Source organism: Microcaecilia unicolor, chromosome 1 (assembly GCF_901765095.1).
Source record: "Microcaecilia unicolor chromosome 1, aMicUni1.1, whole genome shotgun sequence".
Taxonomy (NCBI): domain Eukaryota; kingdom Metazoa; phylum Chordata; class Amphibia; order Gymnophiona; family Siphonopidae; genus Microcaecilia; species Microcaecilia unicolor.
The window spans coordinates 701,820,425-701,846,268 of NC_044031.1; the positions used below are offsets into that span (position 1 = coordinate 701,820,425).

Consider the following 25,844-nt stretch of genomic DNA (forward strand, 5'->3'; position numbering starts at 1 on the left):
AATCACCCAGGCTAGAATTGGAGCTTGGAAGCTGGGCTGGAGCTTGAACGCTGGACTGGAGCTGGAAAGCCAGACTGGAGCTTGGAAGCCGGACTGGATCTGGAAAGCCAGACTGGAACTGGAAAGTCAGACTGGAGCTTGGAAGCCGGACTGGAGCTAGAAAGCCAGGCTGGAGTTTGGAATCCGGACTGGAGCTAGAAAACTGGACTGGAGCTTGGCTGGAGTGGAAACCAGAAACAGGACTTGTTTGGAGTGGAACCAGGAACAGGACTAGTGGAGCGGAACCAGGAACAGGACTAGACAGGATGAAGCAGAAGCAAAGCTAGGCAGGAACAGGGTGAAGGAACAAGGTACAAACTTGGCAAGCAAGACAAGGCAAGGAAAACAAGACAGGACTATCTGAAGTGCAACATACACAAATGCTAGAACATTCTAGAAGACCTCTATTGCAAAGGCAAAGTTTGAATGTCCCATTGTTCCTTAAGAGAGCCTCACTAATGATGTCATGGCCTCAGGAATGAGACTTGAAGCACACTGAAACACCAGAATGAGACTTGGATACTGGGACATCAGAGTGAGGATTGGATGAGTTGGTAGTGAGGCTTGGAAGCTGGAATACGGCTTGAGAAACAGGGAATAGGCAGTCCGAAGAAGCCACAGAACCTGACCACCAGAGGAAGAAGTGTGTCTGGACACAGCCTTGACAATAGGTTTTACAAAAGTTCTGGTTTTGGTCAGGGCTTTACTGAGGGATTATTCTGTGTAATGTATTTCTGTCTCTAAAATGAAACCAAGTTAAAATTGCAGCCTCACTGCTTAATTGACAGCATTTTCATATGTGGATTTGTAAAATAGGGCGAACTCTCCACTTCCACACGTACGTGCCGACACGAGTGGGAAAGCGCGGGGTACAAATGTAACCTCTTTGTAGAAGTTTCTGGGTCCATGCCATTCACTCATTGAATGGAGCTAAAAGATCAGCGCCGGAATAAAACAACTATTCTATAAACAGCGCTCAAAGTGAGGCACCATTTATAGAACAGGGCTTAGCGCCGGGATCATGGCTACGTTTAGGCAAAAGCATTTACACCAGCTAGACCCTGGTGTAAATTCTTGCACCTAAATTAGGCATGGATCCTCCTTATTTTATAATAGTTCACATAAATTGTGGAAACAGCCCTCCCACGGCCACACCCCCTTTATGGAGCCACATATAAAATTTACACATGAATCCAGGAACATAAATTTAAATTAATGCTAATTAGCACCAACAATTGATTAGGCCCAATTATCTGCACTAATTGTCTTGTTCAATTAAATAGCACATGCAAATTAGGCATGCAATGTAAAGCACCATTTATAGAATTTGGGAGATCATCCCCCCGGATTCTGTGTATCACGCCAAGATTTCTGCGTGGAAATCAAAGTATATTCTATAACAACATGCATAACTTAATTAGTTAACAAGCTAATCAGCACTGATTGGATGTTAAGCAATTATCAGTACTAATTGTTATTAATTAGAATTTACACGTAGTGTGCTAGCTTGCAGGTCGTCATAGCCTGCCTTGCCGGTTCCGGATCCTACGGGGAACATCAGCCTTCGATCTTGGCGAACTAATGTCCCTACTGCATTGTGTTGATGTTGCCGGGCCCGTCGGCATCTTGGGCCCCGCCTTCGTTGAGTGCGGTCATTTGTGCGGCCGAGCGTTGTCTATCTCCAGCGTGGACCGTTGCGCCTGGGCCGTTTGGAACTGTGTCTCCCGGCTGCTGCAGCCATCGTCTGAGGAGCTGGAGTGGACGATTGACGAGCTGCTTTCGGCGCCTTCTGCAGCCTGCTGTTTCGACTCTCATCACATCCTGCCTCACACGGTCCTGCTCGTGGCATGCTGCTTCTTTTTCTTGGTCGATCTTGGATATCTCATCTGCCCTCTTTTGGATTGCCTTGCTGGAAGCTGTTCTAGTCACTCAGTGTTGTTTCAGCGCCTGGACTCCACCTTTGACTCCTGTCTTGGACTGCCTACTTCTGCATCACCTCATCTTACTTTCCGTCTTTCTAGCCCTTTCCCCTTTTCTTCATCCCTCTTCCGTCTATTATTCTTTTGAGATGTGTAATTCTCCCAATGTAATTTGGCCTATTCTGCACATTGTAAGCCACTTTGAATCCGCACGACTGTGGAAAAAAGTGGGGTATAAATGTTCAAAAATAAATAAATAAACGTATTCTGTAACGAGGTGCGTGTAAATTCTAAGTCGCATAGTTGAAAAGTGGGTGTGGTTATGGGTGTGGAATAGGCGAGTCATAGGCGTTTCTAAAATCTACGCACATTTTTATAGAATACACCTGGGATTTACACCAGGTTTAATTTTATGGAGTGTGCTTTGGTTTTTCCACAGAGGTCTCGGCGCAATATATAGCATCTGACCCAATATGTAACATGGCTTCTTCAAGTACATGTGGTAGAAAAAACACATGCACCCCTGCAAGTATTTTAGAAAATGTTCTGCTCCAGCCGATCCTTTTCTAAAATACCATTGGTGATGAGCCCATTCTGCCTCAATTGGATCTCTATGTTCTTTGTAAAATGGGACTTCACATATTATAAGATAACTCATAAGTAGACTTAAAGGGGTCCTTTTATTAAGCTGCGGTAAAGAGTGGCTTCAGCAGAACCCTTACATGGGTTTTTCCCACATGCTAAGACCATTTTTCCCCAGCCGTAAAATGGCAGATTTCCTGTTTTTTCTATTAATGGCTGTGCACTAATGTTGCTGTGTTGGTAAGAATTCTAAAATGGCAGCATTCTAATGTGGCTGTTACAGTGGTGTCCCTTGGTCGGCTGCCACACGGGGCGGATCGCAGCTGCACACCCCCTACACCCGGTGCAGCATCAACACGCTGTCGTCCCTCCTCCCTGGCGTATCATCTTCAACACACACCCCCCCCCCCCCCCTCCGGGTGCATTGCTCTTACCTCCTGGGGTGCTGGGAGCAGCCGTGCGGCTGTCGGCTCCGCTGGTTCCCTGCTCCCTCTGCTCTCCCTGCACCCCTCCTATAGCGTGCACCCAGGGTGGACCGCCCCCACTACCCTGCCCTCAGTACGCCACTGCTGAGCCTTAATGTCCATTGCTTTAATCATCTTATTCCAGCTGTCTATGAATGTAGCTGATCGGCGTTTGCTGGGGGAGGTCCTAACCCTTCCGGCTGGCCTTCTTGCATGACGATTTGTGTGCTGCGGATGTCATCAGTGTGCAGTTTTATCCATAAATGGCCTGGAGGAATTTGAACATCCCGACGGTAGTGCTGGAGACTGGTCAGCTGGAATCCGGAGGCAGTGGTAGTGGTCACGGTGTGTAGGCAGCTGCTCAATAGGTGAAGCCATTCCCTCAGAGGAGGTCTGTGGATTATATTGGAGTCATAGCAGAACACTTGGTGTCATCACAGGAGTGCAGAATTAGCTGGATTTGGAACTAGAAAGTTTTGAGGGCTGCCTAGACAGTTTTGTTTTTATCCTGTTCCAGTCGATCGCATAACACGTCTGTCTGCAGTCTCAGCAAATTGCTCTGTTGGCAATCTCTATGGGAGGGACTTTGGAGTGGTGAGGCTGTCTCACTGGCGTTCATTCACGGAGGCTGGAGGAGCTGTCAGTGGATTCATAGGTTCCTGGACACTTACAGAACTCATCATTGGTGCTGAATATCATCATCCTAACTGTTCCATAGTCTTGTACTACCTCTTGTGCTGGGCAGACTTCTACAGTCTACACCCTGATCATAACTGAATAGATATGGATGGGCTGGAGTGTTTAAGGGGCTTCTATGGTCTGTGCTCTGAAAATGGCAAGGACAAATCAAACTTGGGTGTACATATAAAGTATTGCATACCATGTAAAATGAGTTTATCTTGTTGGGCAGACTGGATGGACCGTACAGGTCTTTATCTGTGAGAAATGATATCACGGCAACTGAAATGACAGGCACCTGGGGAAAGGAAGAAGCGATATGGATCACCTTAAAAAGAGATGATAGAACCTCTGTCCACATGGGTGTTGTCTACAGACCTCCGACACAATTGGAAGAATTAGATAAAGACCTGATCGCAGATATTCAAAAGTTGGGAAAAGAGAGAGGTGCTTTTGCTGGGAGATTTCAATCTGCCGGATGTAGATTGGAAGGTTCCGTCTGCGGAATCGGAAAAAAGTAGAGAGATTGTGGATGCTTTCCAAAGTGCTCTGCTCAGACAAATGGTCATGGAACCCATGAGGGAGGGAGCGACGCTGGATCTGGTGCTCAGAAATGGGGATAGCGTGTCAAATGTCCGAGTGGGAGCCCACCTGGGCGGCAGTGACCATCAAACGGTTTGGTTTGATATGACGGCTGAAGAGGAGGGGGGCCACTCAAAACTCAAAGTCCTGGATTTCAAGCGTGCTGACTTTAGCAAAATGGGGGAATACCTAAGGAAGGAGCTGACGGGCCGGGAGGACGTATGAGAGGTGGAAGGACAGTGGTCCAGGCTGAAGGAAGCTATAAATAGGGCCACAAACCTTTATGTAAGGAAAGTAAATAAAAGCAAGAGAAAAAGGAAACCAATATGGTTCTCCAAGCAAGTGGCTGAGAAAATAAAGGCTAAAGAGTTGGCGTTCCAGAAATACAGAAAAACTCAAGATGAGGAACACGGGGAGGAATATCAGAGGAAACTGAAAGAAGCCAAGAGAGAGATACGTCTGGCGAAAGCGCAAGCGGAAGAACAAATGGCTAGAAATGTAAGGAGGGGTGACAAAAATTTCTTCAGGTATATTAGTGAAAGGAGAGTGACTAAAAAGGGAATTGTGAGACTAAAAGATACTGCAAACCGCTATGTAGATAATGATGAAGAAAAGGAAAATTTGCTAAATAGATACTTTTGTTCTGTTTTTACTGAAGAAAATCCGGGAGAAGGACCTCGATGGTCTGGCAAAAGTTCATTTGAGAATGGAGTGGATATAGCACCGTTCACAGAAGAGAGTGTCTATGAACAACTTGAAAAGCTAAAAGTGGACAAAGCCATGGGACCGGATGGGATCCACCCCAGGATATTGAGGGAGCTCAGGGAGGTTCTGGCGGGTCCTCTTAAAGATTTGTTTAATAAATCCTTAGAAACAGGAGAGGTTCCGAGGGATTGGAGAACGGCGGAAGTGGTCCCTCTTCACAAAAGTGGTGGTAGGGAAGAAACTGGAAACTACAGGCCAGTAAGCCTCACTTCTATTATTCGAAAAGTAATGGAAGCGATGCTGAAGGAAAGGAAAGTGAATTTCCTGGAAGAAAATGAGCTGCAAGATCCGAGACAACATGGTTTTACCAAAGGGAAATCATGCCAAACGAATCTCATTGAATTCTTTGATTGGGTGACCGGAGAATTGAACCGTGGACGTGCTATAGACGTAATCTACTTAGATTTCAGTAAGGCTTTTGACACAGTTCCCCACAGGAGGCTCTTAAATATAAACTGGATGAGCTGAAGATGGGACCCAAAGTGGTGAACTGGATTAGGAGCTGGTTGACGGACCGGCGCCAGAGGGTGGTGGTGAATGGAGTTCGCTCGGAGGAGGGAAAGGTGAGTAGTGGAGTGCCTCAGGGATCGGTGCTGGGGCCGATTCTGTTCAATATATTTGTGAGTGACATTGCCGAAGGGTTAGACGGTAAAGTCTGCCTATTTGTGGATGATACTAAGATTTGTAACACAGTGGACACCCCGGAGGGAGTGGAAAACATGAAAAAGGATCTGAAAAAGCTAGAAGAATGGTCTAAGGTTTGGCAATTAAAATTCAATGCAAAGAAATGCAAAGTGATGCACCTAGGGAGTAGAAATCCACGGGAGGCGTATGTATTAGGCGGGGAGAATCTGCTAGGTACGGACAGAGAGAGGGATCTTGGGGTGATAGTATCTGAGGATCTGAAGGCGACGAAACAGTGTGACAAGGCGGTGGCCGTAGCTAGAAGGTTGCTAGGCTGTATAGGGAGAGGCGTGACCAGCAGAAGAAAAGAGGTGTTGATGCCCCTGTACAAGTCATTGGTGAGGCCCCACCTGGAGTATTGTGTTCAGTTTTGGAGGCCGTATCTTACTAAAGATGTAAAAAGAATTGAAGCGGTGCAAAGAAAAACTACGAGGATGGTATGGGATTTTCGTTACAAGACGTATGAGGAGAAACCTGCTGACCTGGACATGTATACCCTGGAGGAAAGGAGAAACAGGGGTGATATGATACAGACGTTCAAATATTTGAAAGGTATTAATCCGCAAACGAACCTTTTTCCGGAGATGGGAAGGCGGTAGAACGAGAGGGCATGAAATGAGATTGAAGGGGGGCAGACTTAAGAAAAATGTCAGGAAGTATTTTTTCACGGAGAGGGTGGTGGATGCTTGGCATGCCCTCCCGCGGGAGGTGGTGGAGAGGAAAACGGTAACGGAATTCAAACATGCGTGGGATAAACATAAAGGAATCCTGTTCAGAAGGAAGGGATCCTCAGGAGCTTAGCCTTGAATGGGTGGCAGAGACGGTTGGGAGGCGGGGCTAGTGTTGGGCAGACTTATACGGTCTGTGCCAGGGCTGGTGGTTGGGAGGCGGGGATAGTGCTGGGTAGACTTATATGGTCTGTGCCAGAGCCGGTGGTGGGAGGCGGGGCTGGTGGTTGGGAGGCGGGGATAGTACTGGGCGGACTTATACGGTCTGTACCCTGAAAAAGACAGGTACAAATCAAGGTAAGGTATACACAAAAAACTAGCACATATGAGTTTATCTTGTTGGGCAGACTGGATGGACCGTGCAGGTCTTTTTCTGCCGTCATCTACTATGTTACTATGTCATTTACTATGTTACTATGTATTATGTTGCGCTGGATGCTTTCATCCCCCCAAATTTCCTCTGGGCCCCTGGTTTTGCTGGCTGGGGTCCCCAACCCCTGCCAGCTGAAGTCTTGTCCAGCACTGGTCTCCGGCGCCACTGCATTGCCTGCCCTGCTCTCTCTTCCCCTCACGGCCGGCACTCTCCTTTTAGTGAAACTGGGCATGTTAAATTTCATTAAAAGGAGCGTGCAGGATGTGAGGGGAAGAAAGAGCAGGGCAGGCAAAGCAGCGGCGACGGAGACCGGCGCTGGACAAGGCTTCAGCTGGCGGGGGTTGGGGATCCCCGCCAGCCAAGGTATTTGCTGAGGCAGTGGGTGGGGAGCAGCGAGGCGGTGGTGGGGTGGCAGTCCAAAATATGACTCCCCCCCCCCCACCTTGAGCTCTGGCCCCTTCCCACTGCGAGGTCTGGCTATGCCCCTGGCGCACACTAGTGCTTACCACAACTTAGTAAAAGGACCCCAAAGGGATTTAAATACTAAATTTGCTTTTTGGTTTTTTTTCTTCTTCTTTCAGGGTAAAACACCAGGTGGAGTATTTGGGGCTGAAGGAAAATATCCGCGTACGGAGAGCGGGCTATGCCTACAGACGTGTATTCAAGAAATTCTTACAGAGGTAAGAGGCACATTGGCATCCTATTTACTGGAGTGTTTTGCAATAGGATAAAAAAGGAAGCCAGCTGTCAGGAAGTCACCATTTTTCTGGTTCTGCAGCTGCTTTAAGTCTCACGTGGTATGTAAGGTGACTATTTATAAGTTTTATCTTGGCTATTATTTCTTCCTCATTGAGGGCAGGTTGGCCAGGCTTTGCTAAGGGACTTCCAAAGAGAACTGACTCTGGCAGTATTGTGTGCATTAATAAATCTCCAGTCAAGGGTATGAAATGTATGGGAACAAGAAATGGGCCAGGAATGCTGCAGATCACAAGGGGCTGTACACTGAGCACTAGGATAGATAATTATTTTTCTGGAATGTGTGTAAGTCTATTTTTAGTAAGAAAAACCAATGAAAAAAAAATCATTAATTTAAAATGCTGCACTCCAAGGGCTTCTCCAGGCAGCTTCACTTAGCTAATTTACATCTCTGGAAATGAGTTCAAGGGAGAAGACATAGCCAAACAAATTATAAGTGCTATTGTAAAAGCCTTATATGTGATTTCCACATAGAAATATCACATACTCAAATAAAAAACGAATTTCAAAAAGCCACTATTACATGTGAACATTCAGAACATATAGAGATTTCAAGGGGACTCCGTTTGGGTGGGGTTTGGGCAAGAATATTTATTGACTTTTACACCTGCTTAGAGGCATCTGTAGGTTTTTAAACAGTGCTCATTTCCACTAGAGCTTTACACAAAGGATAAAGGGAGTCTTTCTCTTTAAATCCATGTACTTGATTTCCACCTCCAAAATGAAACTTTATTAAAATTGCGGCCTTAACTTTTAATTGGCAGCAGTTACGCATGTAAGTTTATAATATGGGGCACCTACATATGCCAACACCTTCACACAGAAGATGCCAGGTCTGTGCCATTCATTTTTTCAACGTGTTATGTGTGTAAAATGACTGCTTCCATTGCGCGTGCCACACACTCACATGTCCTCTGTCAGCAGATCCTCTTCTAAAATACCGCCAGAAATGATCAGACCCCAACCTAGATGTCTCAATTCTGCTCTCTACATTTTAGGTAAAATGGGGCTCCATGTCTGTTTCAGAAAAGAGAAGGTATGCTAGCAGGCCAAAAAGCCAGATCACTATTTAACTCACTCCCTGACCTCAAACCATCTAAGTACAAGCTATAAATCTTATCAAAGTAGAAAGATTATAAAAATTCTGACCTTTTTGCACTTGGTCTGTTGCCATCTTTTGGGCTTTTGGTCAATGACTCGGGCATTCTGTTTGCCCAGTTTGGCTTTTCTAGTAAACAGTCTCCCCAGGTGTATAGTCTTGGAGGTTTAACTTGAGCCTATAGGGGATAATTCTCAAAAGGTCACCTAAAGTGGGTGTGCTACGTGTCGCTTCTATAATGGCAGTTGGGCGTGTAATTGCCATTATAGAATACTAGTGTAAGTCCACAGTTACACACCTAGCACGAGCATGTCTGCTAGTTCAATGGCTGGTGCAAATGCTCGCATCTAACTGCTGTCAGACATGTAACTGGCACTATTCTATAATCTTACGGCCCAATATTCAGCCGGCAGCGGGCAGCACTTTTGCCGTCTGCCGCAGGCATTAAACCCGAATATTCAATGCCGGGCTGTTTCCAGCGACCAGCATCAAATACCCAAGATTTTTTTAACCGCAGAAAAGTTAACCAGTTAAGTTGATATTCAGCACTAACTAGTTAACCTTTTAGTGTTTTAAGATAGGCCTGCTATTTATGCGGCCTATTTTAACAGCTGAACATTGCCGGTAAAGTGCTGAATATCCGCACATAGCCGGTTAGCAGCTAGCCGTTAACTGTGGATATTTAGTGGGAAATAACCATGATTAGGCACTTATATGCTATTTAAACGATCAGCGGCTGTGTCTGGCCATTTAGATAGCTTTGAATATCAGGAGGCTCAGTGCATACGTGCTAGGCACACCCCTGAATGGCCCATGCCCCTCCCACATCCACACACCACTAGCAGTGGTGAGCTAAAGGTTATAAAATACCAAGTGAAATTACACACGTAACTGAAAATTATTGCCAATTATCTCCAATTATTGATACTTAGTGCCCATTAGTGCCTAATTTAACAATTAAGGTACGAGCGTAACTGGCAGTATTCTATAACCTACATGTACAATTTTGCACACAAACCCCCAGATTCTAAATATGGCACCCAAAATTGGGCTGATCCAAGATATGAGCCAATTAGTGCCAATAATTGGGTGCTAATTGGCACCAATTTGGTATTGGGCACACATTTTGCTACACTCTATTCTATAAGAGTGTGGGCTGAAATCCCATAATGCGTAAAACAAAAGGGGACAAGGCTATGGGAGGTGCATGGGCGGGTCAGGGGCATTCCTACAATTTGCGCACAGTGTTATAGAGTACTGAGGATATGTGCCCAAATTGGGCATTAGAAATTAAACCTGGTTTCAGCAGACGTAAGTCCTAGATCCAAATTTGGGTACCAAGATCGGCATTCAATGCTATTCTATAGTGGATGCTTGTCTTTAATTGTCCATTATAGAACAGCATTGAACACTGATGTTTTTCAGTGCTGATTCTCGAACGCCATGTAGTAAATGTAGCCCTAACCATAAAAAAGGGCAGAGAAGATTATAGAATTAAGGGGTTGGTGTTTTGAGTTTTTCACTTTTGATCTCGCAGTTGTTTTGACTTCAGTTCAGCCTCTTGCTCACCCTCACTTTTCTTAGTAGTGGCTACCAGAAGCCTGTTTGTACTAAAATGGGCTGAACCAGAGATGGCCAGGAAATGCACAGAACCCTCCTTGTTTTCTTTAGAGGCAGCTTGGCAGCCACCAGATATGTGGAGAACCATGGACTGAATAGAGCTTTTGATTGCTCTGTGCAAAACTCCAGGGTCACCGTGAATGGCCTATGTGTTATACAGGGGTCATTGTGAATGGCCTATGTGTTACATAGCATAAGCAATCTGAAAGTCAAACTCTGCCCTGCCTTATTTACACATATGACCTTGCTGTGAATTGAATAATTGATAGTGACATTTTTCTCAGAAGTCTAAGGAAAGCACATAAGGTTTATTCTCAAAATGTTTCTTTATAGGTACACAGACAGAAAATAGAACAGTTATTAGAGCTTGAACTCTGATTCTGTAGCCAGTCACATAGGGAAATTTTGTTAAAGTTATCAGAAAAAAATCAATGCCCAAATAATTCAGTTGATTGATATAGCAAACAACAACATCAAGATTCCCTTCTTTGCTTCTATTATTTTTTTTTTAATTTCTGAGACGAAATCAGTGTATAAAGGTTATCCCCTTTATATTCAAAGCTATTCAACTGGACAGACATGGCTGCTGACTGGTTAAATAGCATCTTGGCAATAACTGAGAAATTGTAACGTAAGTCCAGTTTTACCCCAATGTGACTTCGCTTGGCATTATGTAGCACATTATAGAAGCTGAAATGCGGGTGATACTGTCGAGGGGAGCTGTTCATGTGAGCATAGGCGCCCCGTATAAGAGGCTTGGGGAGGCTAATCGTGAACTTCCCTTGGCTGCTGGTCGGGGCGCAGGGGGAGCGGTTGCTCCCCCAAACACATCTTTAGAAGAGATGGCCGGTCTCTGCCTCCTCCCCCCTCCCGCGCGAGTTGTACTCCCCCCCCCCCCCCCCCCCCCGCTCTCACCCATCCGCGTGGTCATGGACACTCTCCGGCCTGGGGCGTTCTCCCTCCGACGCCAGCGCAGCGATTCACATAGCCAGCCCTAATCTGCTTGCGTCGGAGCCTCTCCTTCAGACGCGTCCCGCCTCCTCTAATGCAACTTCCTGTCTTACGCAGAGACGGCATGCGTCTGAAGGACAGGCTCCGACGCAAGCAGATTAGGGCTGGCTATGTGAATCGCCGCGCCGGCGTCGGAGGGAGAACGCCTCAGGCTGGAGTGTTTGAGGACAATTTCAAGAGGGCAAAACAGGTCAGCAGAAGTGCAGCTGCTTGCATGGGGTGGTTAGAACTTTGCAAAATTTGAGCCCTGGCTCTAGCTGAGAAGTCCTGATCTTTCTAGAGCTCAAACATTTTGTTTCCTTGCTAGGAAATTACTAGCAGACAGCAAAAACTAGAGGGGACAAAACAGAATATCATCTGAGGCCTGTGAGATTCTAGAATGTAAGATATTCAGCTTCACAGTTGTTCAACTTTCATTTTAACAAACATGTTCTTTAATTTAAAAATATCTAGTGGAAAGTGTTTGCAAAAATCAGACCGCGACCCCTGAGGTTTTAATCTTTATGGAGCAATGCCACCCTCAGTACATTTCAATAATCCAAAAGCAGTGATTTGCCCATCAGACTAGCAGATGGCCAATCTTCACCTTCATTTTTTCCCTTATTTATTTATTTGTCTTAGTCCTGCATGATAAAAACCCCATGGCAGTGACAGTATATGGAAATTCAATAATCAAGCTTGACAATCTATTTTGCACAGTGTTGCAATGCTGTCTTTTCATTAGCGCTTATAAAGTAAACAGAAAAACAAAGGTAGAAAAGATAATTTTATTTTAATTATAGTGTTTGGAATATGTTCACTTTGAGAATCAGGTGCTCAATGTTAAAAGTTTATATTTATTTACTTATTTATGGCATATTATCCCACAATGTTAACAAATCTATGTAAGCCACATTGAGCCTGCAAATAGATGGGGGAATGTGGGATACAAATGCAATAAATAATAATAATAATAATTGTTGTGTTCTCGAGGACCTTGGCATTCTGTCAGGCTTCTTCCCCGGGAACCCTGGGTACGTGAGTCCTAGGACCACGGCCGAGGAGCGGCAGTGGCAGGCAAGATCACCTTCGGAGCAGAGAAGAGACAAGACTGGACTGGAACCCCCGGACTGGAGTCCTGCACTGGAACACTCGGGACTGGAACGCACCGGACCGGAACACACTGGAGTAGGCTTCACCTACGCTTAGCTACCTTTCCCCGAGGGTTGAGCCCTCAGGTTCAAGCAGCCGGTAGGGCTTACAGGAAAACCAGAACTGGAACCAGCAACAGGAACAACCGGAGTCAGGATCAAGCCGTGCTCCCAGGTACCTGGGCTAATGTGAGACAGGCAGGCAGGGAATGTCCAGGTTCAGGCAATAGCCCGAGACAGGTGGCTGGCAGAGAAGATCTGAGTACAGGCAATAGGCAGAGACAGGTGGCTGGCAGAGAATATCTGAGTATAGGCAATAGGCAGAGACAGGCGTGGTCAGGTTCAAAGCAGGAGTCTCTGGGCAGGCGGCTAGCAGAGCAGTAGATAGGTACAGGCAAGGGTCAGAACCAAATAGCAAGACTAAGGCTGGAGCTCCAGTAACAAGGAGAACTGGCAAAGGATGAGACTAGGGCTGAAGCTCCAGAAACCAAGGAAACCCCACCGGGGAACACCAGAGGCTAAACTCAGGAGACCTAGAAGCTGTACACAAACTAACAAGCAGAGCAGTACCCAAGCTAACTAGGCAAACACTAGGAACTCACACAGAGCAAGCACAGAAGAACTAGTAAGCTGAACACAGGCTACCAAGCAAGGCTGTGCCCAAGCTAACTAGTCAAACACTAGGCAATCACACAGAACTGGACAATGTAGCAGTGCACAGAGCACTCTAGCATACCAGGGACCTTATACGATGCAAAGGCTGTAGTCTCTAAGTGCTTAATAAAGCCCTTCAACACCAGAGGCGCAGCTGCAGCAATCTCTAAGTAACTACGGAGGCTGTTCAGGCACAAACCACAGAGCAGACAGAAAGCACAATGAAACACAGAGAGGCTTCCCACACCCAGGTGTAGTGTAGTGAAGCAATTAATGTCATGCTGCTGGATGCAGCCAGCACAGAGAGCCAGAGCTAGCTCAGAAAGGACAGACAGAAGAAACAGGAGCCAGCTAGGAAGCTGACCCCCAGGAACAAGGTAAGTCTGAGGGTGGTCACGGCCACAGATGTGACAATAATTAAACATGAATTAGGGTGTTTTGTGGCTCTACATGAGAATTGTGATGATATGATCCCTTGTTTCATATTGTTGACGGTCTGCATTTTCGTATGGGTGGTATATTGGTGTATTAGGTTCTGCCCAGTATAATATTTATGGTACAGTAAGGTTCTGAGTGTGTTTTTGCACAAAGTTGTGCATAGTGTTTTGCGGTTGAGCGATTGTGGTTGGTATATGCTTTGAGCAACCACTTTATTCTTTGACATATGATACATATCAAATATCTAAATTTAATAAAAGGTATTGTGACTTTTATTTTTATTTTCTCTCTGTTATCAATTATGGATTTAAGCTCCACCCCTGGCCCCCACCCCTAACCCCGCCCCCTTTAGCCTCCCCAAACAGTTGGGCCACCGACCGCCTATGCATGTGAGAAGTAAATATAGGCCAGGTACATAGGGTATTTATAAATGGTTTGGAGGATAGAGGACTCGGGTAGAGGAGAGACCATTCAGAGGTCTGTCCTAGTAGATATGACACTGTATCTCGATAGAAGATCCCTATTTAACAGTCAGTTGGGAATGTATGTCATAAAGGGATCCTAGGGTGTTTACTTACACAAATTCATGAATATTGGACAGCTGCATAAAGGAGGAGATTGGGAAGTTGGGAGTAGAGGGGAATATGGATACAGCGATGATGGTAGAACTATTATATTGTTTTTGTTATATTGTTTTCAATATGTTAGTTATAAGACAAATGGTTGTACACTGAACTTGCTGGTTGTTTAGTATGTTGGCTTTACTATATCATCAGTAAAAAATTGTTGAAAGATAAAACATACAACAGAGGGGTGGGGTGGGGTAAAATGTTAAAGGATTGATGACGGACTGTACCGTTTTGGGGGGTTTTTTCTTTTTTTTTTGATACATGTTCACACGTACACCTTTGTATATTCAGCTTGTTGGCTGTGTTTTCTTTGAAATGTCATCAATAAAAATGTTGAAAACTAAATAGTATCTTGGCGCCTAACTGCAAATATTCAGCGGAAGATAACTGGTTATCTCCGCTGAATACTGCTGGTTAGCGCCTAGTGCATAACGGTCTGTATTGCGCTGCTTATCTGGTTAAGTGCCAATATTCAGCCCCTAACTGGATATGTGTAACGATCAAATAGGAGCATATAAATAGCTGTCCTGTCTTTGATCGCTAAAAAGTTAACCGTTTAGCGCTGAATATTGGCATAACCGTTTAACTTCTTAGTGTTTTTTTTTTATGAATAGTCAGTGCAGGTTACCGGAAATGGCCTGGCTTTGAATATCTAGGTTTAACGCTGGTGATAGAGAGCAAAAGCTCTGCCTGCTACTGGCTGAATATCGAGCCCTCTGAACTTAGCTAGTGTCAACATCATTAGAGCAGCATACGGGGTGGGGAGTCAATTCATATCAGAACCCCGTTGACTGAGGGAAAGGCAGTTTTTAAACAGAAATGCACTCATTGGGCCTGATATTCAACACTATTTAACCAACCAGGAATGGTTAGCCATCTAAGCGCTAATATTCAGCACAAGGAAGCCAGTTATTTCAACTGGATATTAGCGCTTAGCGCATAGCAGCTAACCAGCTATATCATGCTGAATATAGACGGCTATCCATGAATATTCAAGTGCTGTCCGGCTAAATTTAGCGGGCAAATCAGACTGCCTAAATAGCAGTCCTATTTTTGCCCACTATTAAGTTAAGGTTTAATGGTTTTTATTCAGGATCAAACCCAACATCTAACAACTAAACAACAAGTCTAAACATCAAGCAGTTACATAACAACAACTAAGATGACCCGGCGCCTACCCACTATTAACTTAATGGCCAGCGCTGAATATTCACATAGCTGGTTAAGTTAAAGCTGGCCAAAAAAAAGCTGGTTATTGAATATCTGGCCAACCAAAATGAAGATCCAATGACAAGCAAAGAAGAGTGGAGCAAAAAACACCTCTCTCAGATGGTGTTCACAAAAAGATGTTTATTCAGATCGATAAAATAAGCGACCTGACACGAGTCGTGTTTCAGCCTTACCGACAGCATTTCACAGAGAGCAACCACGGATCTTATTTTATCATATCCGCGTTTGATCTTACATACAATATGAGATTGGCTGCAATCTTATTGTTCTAGGAAAATATACTGTTTTTACAGATTCCTAGACTCCTGAGGCAGGCCGGTAAGGCCGAAACACGACTCGTGTCGGGCCGCTTATTTTATCGATTTGAATAAACATCTTTTTGTGAACACCATCTGAGAGAGGTTTTTTTTTTTGCTCCACTCTTTTTTTTCTTGTTATTGAATATCTTGGATATCTGGAATCAGCACCACCACCGGCAGCTAACTGCGCTGCCTGCCACTGGCTGAATATCGAGAATTATATTCACAGACAAGCATAAAAGTACAAGACAACATTAGGACAAAATAACTGGAAGAAGGACTCGGAGGAAGGCGGAATGAGGACAGAGGAGAAGTAGGCATGGTTTGGACAGCCTCCAAAATTATCCCCCTCGTTCTGTAGTCTTGCATGCACAATTTTAATCTTAGGAAGGAATTCAATAAATGGTGCTGAAAATTTGGCGCCAAAAAAATTGAGCACTAAGCACTATTCTATAGAGGGAGCATGCCCTTTATAGGATAGTGTTCATTGTGGATCCGGTACCTAACTTTTGGGCACCATACTTATGCCTGCTAAAAGTAAATGCCGGCACCCAGCTTAGGTGCACTTCAGTCAAATTCTGTAAATCCATGTACAACTTTTTGGAACGTCCCTGACATGCCCCTGGCCAGTGCACTCGCAAATACTTAAGACTCTCAAGAAGAGGTCATGTGATGCTGTGAGCAGTTCCGGGTGATGCTGTGAGCAGATCCCCCAGTAAATCGTATTAATCTGCACTCTGGGACCATCTATTTTAACCCCGCCTGGACACTAATAGCTTCTGGCACCTTATGGACAAGTATGTATCCTGACGCAACTCCTCAATGACACAAAAGCAGCAGCGCAAAGAGAGAGGCTTGCATCGACAGAGCACCAGCAAAATGGCGGAATCATCCCCAGCCCCACAGACTGCCTATTCTACAGTGATGATTATGGAACTTACTGAGGCAGTAGTGCATGCACTAGACCTGCGGTTTCAGCAGCTTTCAGAGCAAATTGCCAGTCTTTCTCAACTCACCTCTGATATATCTCAGCAAATTGGAGAACTTGGATATCACATGTCCGATGCTGAAGACACTGGCAGGAGAGTTGAAACGCATAGCGGAACTTTTGCAACTCAGCAACAAAACTTCAGTGATCTGGAAAACAGGTCGCAGAGAGACAGCATATGATTTGTTGGGTTCCCTGAGTCTGTCCCCAACTAGTCTCTCCACCAGATATTGGAAACCTGGTTGCAGACGACATTTCCTAAGGTGTGCGCAACTTTACTGATTAGATTGGAGTGGGCCCATCATGTTGGGCCTGTTCATGCGAGAGACACCAGGCTATGCATCATAGTGGCTAAGTTCCACTCATAAAGTAAAAAAGCAGATTTACTCAGAGCCTGCAAGGGCTGTTGTGAGGCTGTACACTATGACAACACTCCTATTAAACTGTTTTAAGACTGCTCTGTGGATAGGGTTACCATATTTGCCCCGACAAAAAAGAGGACACAGTTAACCATGCCCTTCCCCACCCCTCCTCGCCACCCTGCCACACACCCTCCCCACCTCCACACTCCCCACGCCCACACTCTCTGTCATGCACCCTACCCACCCCATGCCACACAGACACCTTGACTTGACCCCCTCCAAAAGAAAGCAATCCCTTCTATATATTTCCTTCCCCCTAAATCTTTTTCCAGCTTCCCTCCTTCCACATTTTTTTTACAGCTCCCTCAACTCCCTACCCTCTACCCACATTCAACATCCCCTCCCCTACCTTACCTTATATTTCCCTGGTGGTCTAGTGCCCTCTTCGGGGCAGGAAGGAAGCCCATTCTTTCCTGCCCAGCGATGCCACTGCCCTCTCGCTGCAGGCGCCATTTCAAAATGGCTGCTGACACTTCAAGCAGTGACCTCGCAAGACTTCTGGAAGTCTCCCGAAGTCTCCACTTGAAGTCTCAGCAGCCATTTTGAAGCTGTGCCGTTAGCAAGCCGTGGGACTGTGGGAGACTTACTTGTCCTCTTTTTGAGGGTACTGTGAGATGTCCAATTCCAGCCTGCCTGTTTGTCCATAAACCTGGATAAAATGGGCAGGCTGGAAAAATCCGCCTGGACATGTCCTCAAAAAGAGGATGTGTCCAGATAAAACTGGACGTATGGTAACCCTATCAGTGGATCTTACAAAGAAGCGTCGAGCCTTTGACCTGGTATGCTCATTCTTTGCACATAAATATCGCTTTGAACTTCAGTACCCGGCCACACTTAGAGTCTTAAGAGATGTCTGGTGGGTGACATATTCTTATCCAGATGATGTAGCCACATGGCTTAATGAACCTGATTCAGTGTGAGCTTTATTGTATTTGTTTTTCTTTTTTTTCTCTTCAGCTGTGTTTAATCTATGCATTGCCTAATTTGACTATGTGAGTCTTTAAGGGTGGTTTCATAGACTATGGTGGACCACATGAAGCTATGTGTAACAACCTTTTCTTACAACTTTCCACATTAATTTGTGTCCCTTTAGGAGTGTATATTCTGCATCCATTTATCTAATCTGTAGTAAGGAGGGGAAGGCTCAGATAGCATCGAAGTGTGGATCCAGAATATGTCGCTATGGGAAAACAATTGTAAAGTGTTTCGGAGATTATATATTGCTCCGAATAGAGCCCACAGAGCGGGAATTTCCAGTTCATCTTTTTGTCCAAAATGTTCAAGGGAAGCTTCTCTGGGACACATGTTCTGATAGTGCCTGAAAATATGCAGATTTTGGAACCTAGTGTTTACTTTTGATCATAGAACTGTGCTTGTTTGGACAACCCACTTCTTTTGTTCATGTGTTTCCCATTACATCTTTGCCCCCGAAAGGCTATAAAGGACAATATAAGAACTTGTAATTTGTGATTACATCACTCATCCAACACCAACAAAGTAATTATCTAATTGTCCATAGGAAAAAAATTTTTATAGGTAAAAAAAGAACCGTAGAGCACGCTACATGATCACACTGTCATATCAACAGTAAGGCTATCTTGTGTGTACCATGATCAAGATGTGTACCATGAACCACATCAATTATTGGTCTTTAAAAAAAACTGTTGCTTTTTATTTTATTTTTTTTATTTTGTTTAAATCTTTATCCCATGTTTTTCTTCTTTTTTTGTAGTCATAAAACTTTATCTTAACTTTATTGCCGACATTGACTGTAAGCCTGCATTCAAAATTATTACTCTAAATCTTGTAATAATCTCATAAAGATCCATAAAATTCTAGCATTTCTTTATTACTAGTATTTCAAGCAGATGCTTAAATCTTGCATTGAATAGTACTTATCTCAGTCTTGTGAAGATCCTGAAAGGCACGTGTTTCGCCTGACCGGCTTCATCGGAGGATCTCCCAATTCTGCAATGAAGAGTGATTGTTAAACTTCTTCGATGTTGGAAAGTTGCATATAAAATTGCAATAACATTTCTACTCACTACAAAGACACTTCTCATTTTCACAGTGTGGTGAAAGCCGGTTCGGAAATCAAAAATGGTGCTTCTGTTTTAAAAGAACGCCAGAAAGACCACAGCCAATCACCATGCACAGTGGATACAACAGGCTACTATTGGATCAAACATCACCAAGTCAGTAAATCAGAATGTAAACAAACAAGTGTTTTACAAAAAACAGACCCAATTCACAGACATGTTTAAACACATTGGTTCCAGTGATTTTAATCTATAAATCCAGCGCTGTTCACACTGTAGCAATCTCCGGTCTCTACCTCCGCCTCTAATCAATCACAAAACATTATAAAAAACTTTTCCTATGGACAATTAGATAATTACTTTGTGGGTGTTGGATGAGTGATGTAATCACAAATTACAAGTTCTTATATTGTTTGAGTGGACATTGTTATACACGGAAGAACTTTATTCTCAAGCCATTTGATGGTATTTTTATCTTATGGGTAAAAAGACATTATTGTACTACTGGTTGTCCAAGAGTCTCCAACACTCCCACATTGGCGTTCTTATATAATATCTTACTCTTGATGGAACGCCAGTCAGTGGAATCACTAGACTCTAAAAAAGAGAAAGTCTTGCTCTCCATCTGGGAACCTTTTTGAACCTCATTGTCACATATGGCAAGTAGCTGCCTACTTAATATCTGACTTCTGTATTGCAGGTTGGCAGAGACATCTTCATGCTGTGTTTTACTTATCCTGTGTTGGGGGGAAGGGAACGAGGGAAGACAGGGAGGAGGGAGGGGTGTAGGAAGTTTTTGAAAACTAGGTTGGTCATTTGTGTATTTCTTATGCATGTGATGTGTCTTTTTCAACTAATTTGATCAATAAACATTTAAAATATCTAAGACTGCCAATTAACATCAATATTTGGTTGTTAGCACCCAATTATTGATGTTTCCGAGCTTATTAATGCATTCACAATGTTCAGTGAGGAAATTTGGGCGTGAAACCCTCTAACCCCAGACTCCCCCTCCAAACCCTCACCACTGTTGGAACTTACCAAGAGCAGAAGCGTAGCCAGGTTGAGAGCACAAGGGGAGTGGAGAGCGTACTGCCAACGGCGCTGGTGCTTAATTTTAACGCGACAGTTCATGTCAAAAATAGGCACCGTCCGAAGTTCGTTTGAGGAAGCGACCACTCCCCTGGCAACCCACCTAACTACGCCTCTGACCCAGAGGTGATCCCTGGTAGTCCAGTGGGTTAGGAAAGGAGCGGTCCCTCTCCATTCCACGCCATCTGACTTGGGCACAGATCATCCTGGCACCTAACCAGGTGACCTATAGAAAATTCCCCCCATGTGCAAATAGCACATGCTCTTTAAGAAGAACTTGTACTGTATACGCATAGTACATGCTGTCATTGGCGGATGACAGTTGTTACAAATGACAGCCCATCCCTAATGTGACGTAGGATCTGAGTGGCTGACACAGAGGTAATGATATGTTATTCATTGACTCCCTGTTTTCTCCATTTTCTAAGATATGCCATTTTGACTAGTGAAACGTGGCCTTCCTGGAGAGGAGAAGAGAAAAAGGGGGTTCTTCACTTGCTCCAGTCAGTCAACATAGAACCTGAACAATTCCAGCTTGGAAAAACCAAACTGTTCATTAAAGCACCTGAGTCAGTGAGTATAACAACTTGATCCTTTGAGTACTGGGAATGGGTAGGGTTTTCATTTCAGGCTTATGGTTTATGGTTTCTTTTGACTTAATATACCGCCCTTCCTGTGGGTATCACAGAGCGGTTTACAATCAGTATATAAAGCCAATACATAAAAGAAGAGAGAAAGGAACGCCAAAACTAATAGGAAAGAGACAATCATACATACACTCAGAGAAAAGGGAAGAAGGAAAAAAAGGGGATTAGGTCTACCTAATGCTAGGTGAAAACGTGGATATGTTCTTTGTGAAGAAGGGCACAAAACAGTTGTTTATATAAAGTGGATTGGCTGAGAACAGAGATTTATGCAGGTTAAGTTCAAGAGCATTGTAGTAGTCCACAGAGGCTTTTCATTAATGAAAGAGAAGATACAATGACGTACCAAGGACAGGGCGGTGGGTGCGGTCGCCCCAGGTGCAGTGCACTGAGCAGTCGTGCAGCTGTCAACTCTGCTGGTCCCCTGCCCCCTCTGATGTCAACTTCCTGTTCTGGGGCAGGGGAATGTCAGAGCCAACAGCCATGCGACTGCTCAGTGCATCCCCTCGCTTGGAGGAGGAGGGAGTGCTCCACCCTGGGTGGCAACCAAGGTAGGTACGCCACTGAGAAGACATGTTAGGTGCTGCATTATTTATAGGATAAAGGAAGTGCATGTTTAATGAAGGTAATATAAGGCATGCCTGTATATGTGACCTGAGTGCTTGATCAGTTAGCACAGAAGGGTGTTTGTAAGATATAATTTACATGCAGTGCTGCTCACGCAGTTGGATGGAAAAGAAAACAAGTCAAATAGTGAAAGTATGTATTGAAAACGACGTACGACCACCTAAACTTCCGGAAATCACTAAAAACCAACCTGTTTAAAAAGGCATACCCTACCGATTCAACTTAAATGCCTAATCTCTGCAACACAACCAAACTAAAGCACGTAATGGACATAACACAACTCTTCCGTTCTCCGATTCCCTAATGTGGCTGTGCCACATGAACTTGATCTTACCACAACATCACCCTGTATTTGTTCACACCGGAGCCTGCAAAGGCCTCTCCAGTACTATGTAAGCCACATTGAGCCTACAAATAGGTGGGAAAATGTGGGATACAAATGTAACAAATAAAAAAATATTCTATATTGTAAGTTTTGTCAGTCAGTGAATCAGTGAAGGAAAAATTATTCCAGATTAACATTTAGGGCCCACTATTCAGCCGCCGGTGAGCAACGCTTTTCCTGTCCGCCGCTGGCGTTAAACCCAGATATTCAATGCTGGGCCATTTCCAGCGACCGTAATTGAATATCCAGGTTTTTTAACCGCTAAAAAGGTAACTGGTTAAGCCAATATTCAGCATTACTATTTATTCGGCCTATTTTAACCATTGCGCCTAACCAGTTATGTTGCATGATATAGCCAGTTAGTGGCTAGCTGCTAATCACTGATATTTAGCGGGAGATAACTACTTATCTCCCGCTGAATATCCACATTTAGGTACCATTATGCTATTTAAATGGCTGGCTAGTTAAACAGCTTTGAATATCAGGGGGCGTAACTGGTCAATATTCAAAACAATTTAACTGGCCAGAAATGGGCACTGACCGGTTAAATCAGTCTTGGGATATCTGCTAATTTTTAGCAGTACTTAACTGGTTATCACCACTTAAAATTAGCAGTTAGCGCCTAAGTGAAAGCCAGCTATTTCTGGGTGTTCTGGGGTGAAGTCGGCACTTGGCCAGGTAAGTGCTGATATTTACCACTCAATCAGCTAGGGTAAATGCATAAATGGGACCTTTATGCAGCAACCCAAAGCTGGTTAAGTTCTGAATATCGACCTAACTGGCTATGTGTTAGCCGGCACTGCATAAAGCCTGGACATGGACATTGAATATCTGGGAATAACACCAGCAGCAGTCAGCAAAACTCTCACCACCACCAACTGAATATTTACCCCTTAAGGGTAATTCTGTAATAGGATGCCTCCATTTAGGCACTTTCTATAAGAACATCTGGACGCCCCGATTCCATTATATGATACTAGAATAAACCCGCATTGCTGCAACCATTTATGCCAGGTCTATTGCTGGGGTAAATGGGCGAATCTAAGAGCATAAGTGTGAGTCTTGCTGTAACCCTGGGTTGCTGACCTGTGATTTAAGAGGGAGTTCATCACTCCCAAAAGAGATCTTGATATCAGATATATGACCTTGTTAGGGACCCACAGGAGCTCAGTTTTATTTGAGTTCAGGAACGTTTGTTGCTTTTAGTCCATTCTTGAATTGCTATTAAACAGGTAGTTTATTCCAGGGCCGCCAAGAGGGGGAGGCAGGGGGGACAAAATTCCCTGGGCCCGGCCTCCAAGAGGGGGCCCAGTGCTAGCAAGCTTCTTCCTGCTTGCCTGCCTGCCTGCTTGTTTCTGGGTGTGTATAGCTCCTGCTCCTGTGTGCCAGGACCTGGATGATTGTATTAACGCCTGGGTTATCACATTAACGCAATCATCCGGATCCCAGCACACAGGAGCAGGAGATGACAGACCGAGGGAGGAGCAGTCAGACACAGGAAGGTAACAGGGCAGTGACCTGAATGTGGGGGGGGCGCAGTGCGGCAGCCCAGATGGGGGACGGTGGTGGCGATGGTCAGCGGTTATGCCATGAGCCCAGCTGTGTCTCTCAGCAGCCCTGTTTTATTCATAATTTTAGGTAAATCTGGTTGTACAGGTATGAGTAGCTGCATAAGATCCATATAAATCCATCAATCGAATCAGCTTGTCTAGTGGCTTGAGGTGAATATTAAATAAAATAGGAAACAGTATCAATCCTTGTGTTACTCTGCAGATCATTGCCCACAGTGGTGATGTAGTGTTGCTGAATAGTGTGGCCTGGTGCCTATCTGATACCTGTTTCTGCCAGTTGTACTAGCATGATACTGTGGTCCACAGTGTCAAAAGGTGCTGAAAAAATCAGCAGTGTTAACACTGAGGCAAATCCCCTGTCTTGGTATCTGTGAAGATCAAAGCAAGAAAGATGTTCACTGCACATCAAAAGGCATAACCAGCAGAAAAGAGGAAATAATGCCCTGGGTATATGTCATTAGTGATACCTCACCTGGAGTACTGTGTTCAGTTTTGGAATCCATATCTCATTTAGGATATAAAAAGTCTGGAGTCAGTCTAGAGCAAAGTGACTAAAATGCTATGAGGTCTGCTACAGAAGGCATAAAAGAAGAGACTTGACAGATGTTTAAATACCTAAAAGATATTAATGAACAAATTGACCTTTTCCAAAAGAAGCAAAAGTGTAGAACTAGAGGACATGATAAGCTCAAAGAGGTAAACTTAAAAGTAACATCAGGAGATATGTTTTTTTTTTCACGGAAAGGATGGTAGATACCTGGAACTCCCTCCTAGTGGAGATGGTGGAGATAAAAACAGTGATGGAATTCAAAATGCTGTGGGATAAACATAGAGGTAAAATCCATAAACTATTAAGGTTGATTCAGGGAAAGCCAATGCTTATCTTGGGATTCTGCCAGGTACTTGTGGCCTGGAATGGCCACTGTTGGAAGAAGGATACTAAGCTAGATGGACCTTCGGTCTGACCCAGTCTGGCAATTCTTATGTTCTTATCTAGTAGGGATAGGAGGACTGCCTCCTTTCCATATGCAGATCAGAATCCAGATCAACACAGATCTGGCTAGTTTCACTCTTCTAGCCAATTGCTGAGTTCAACACAGACTCAGGGTGGACTGACTATTGGAACCATAGGCAGTGTCTGAGGGCCCACAGCAGTAGGGGGTCCAATCTCCTGTAGCTTCCATCTAGTTTAATCACTTGTGATAGGTAGTTAGAGTCTCATGACTCATATTGCCTGGGGGCCCAGATCACTGTTAATCCGCCCCTGACGCAGAATGTTTACAAGTTTTCCTAAAAATGGGATGTTAAGTACTAGCCAGTATCTTTGAGTTTGTCCTGGTCAAGGTTTAGTTTAGATTTCTTTAAAATTTGCTAGACCACTCTAGCTGCCAAGCGAGAACAGAGCAGTGTACATATTTAAAATGCATTTAGGAAAAGAAAAAGAACTCCAAATTGAATGATAGGAAAGACAATGAGGAAAGACTAAAGCTGCTGGCGCTCTTCAGCTTGGAGAAAAGATGGCTGAGGGGAGATATGATAGAGGTCTATAAAATAATGAGTGGAGTGGAATGGGTAGACGTGAAGCGTTTGTTTACGCTTTCCAAAAATACTAGGACTAGGGGGCATGCGATGAAGCTACAATGTAGTAAATTTAAAACGAATCGGAGAAACTTTTTCTTCACTCAACGTGTAATTCAACTCTGGAACTTGTTGCCAGAAAATGTGTTAAAGGCGGTTAGCTTTGCAGAGTTGAAAAAGGTTTGGATGGCTTCCTAAAGGAAAAGTTCATAGACCATTATTAAATTGGACTTGGGGAAAATATTTCTGGGATAAGCAGCATAAAATGTTTTGTACTTTTTTGGGGGATCTTGCCAGGTATTTGTGACCTGGATTGGCCACTGTTGGAAACAGGATGCTGGGCTTGATGGACCTTTAGTCTGTCCCAGTATGGCAATACTTATGTACAGCTAGCCACACAAAGAAAGTAAAGCACACAGAGAAAGAGATTAAAACAAAAAAGAATAAAAATAACGATACTCCTGATACTCTGTCTCTGTTAACAGCCAGGCCTTCAGATTAGCTTTAAAGGTCTTGATTGATAAGTCACTGTGAAGAGAAATGGGAAGACTATTCCAGATGTAGGGGGCAAGGAAAAAGAAAGTGCAATGTCTGTCGATTCTAATTGGGCAAGCTTAGGGCCCGGCAACACCAAACGATGGTCATTTAGCAAATGGAGGATCCATTGAGGGTGAATAGGGGATAGTAAGACAGGAGAGATCATCTGGGGCATCTACCTTGAAGGCCTTAAAGGTCAACAGTGCAACTTTGTAAGTGATCCGATATTCAATAGGTAGCTAGTGACAAGGTTTTAGTAAAGGGGAAGTGTGATCAGTGCA

The 25,844-nt window shown here is 44.3% G+C and overlaps 1 protein-coding gene across 2 annotated transcripts in view; it reads left to right on the top strand.

Moving 5' to 3' along the window:
* The window catches only part of MYO1E (myosin IE), a 434,647-nt gene that overhangs the window by 332,823 nt on the left and 75,980 nt on the right, over positions 1 to 25,844 (top strand). For both annotated transcript variants that reach the window (XM_030188689.1, XM_030188678.1), the window contains exons 18-19: positions 7,396 to 7,494; positions 20,650 to 20,794. In XM_030188689.1, the coding sequence (XP_030044549.1) occupies positions 7,396 to 7,494; positions 20,650 to 20,794 (244 nt within the window). The remainder of the gene's footprint in view (positions 1 to 7,395; positions 7,495 to 20,649; positions 20,795 to 25,844) is intronic.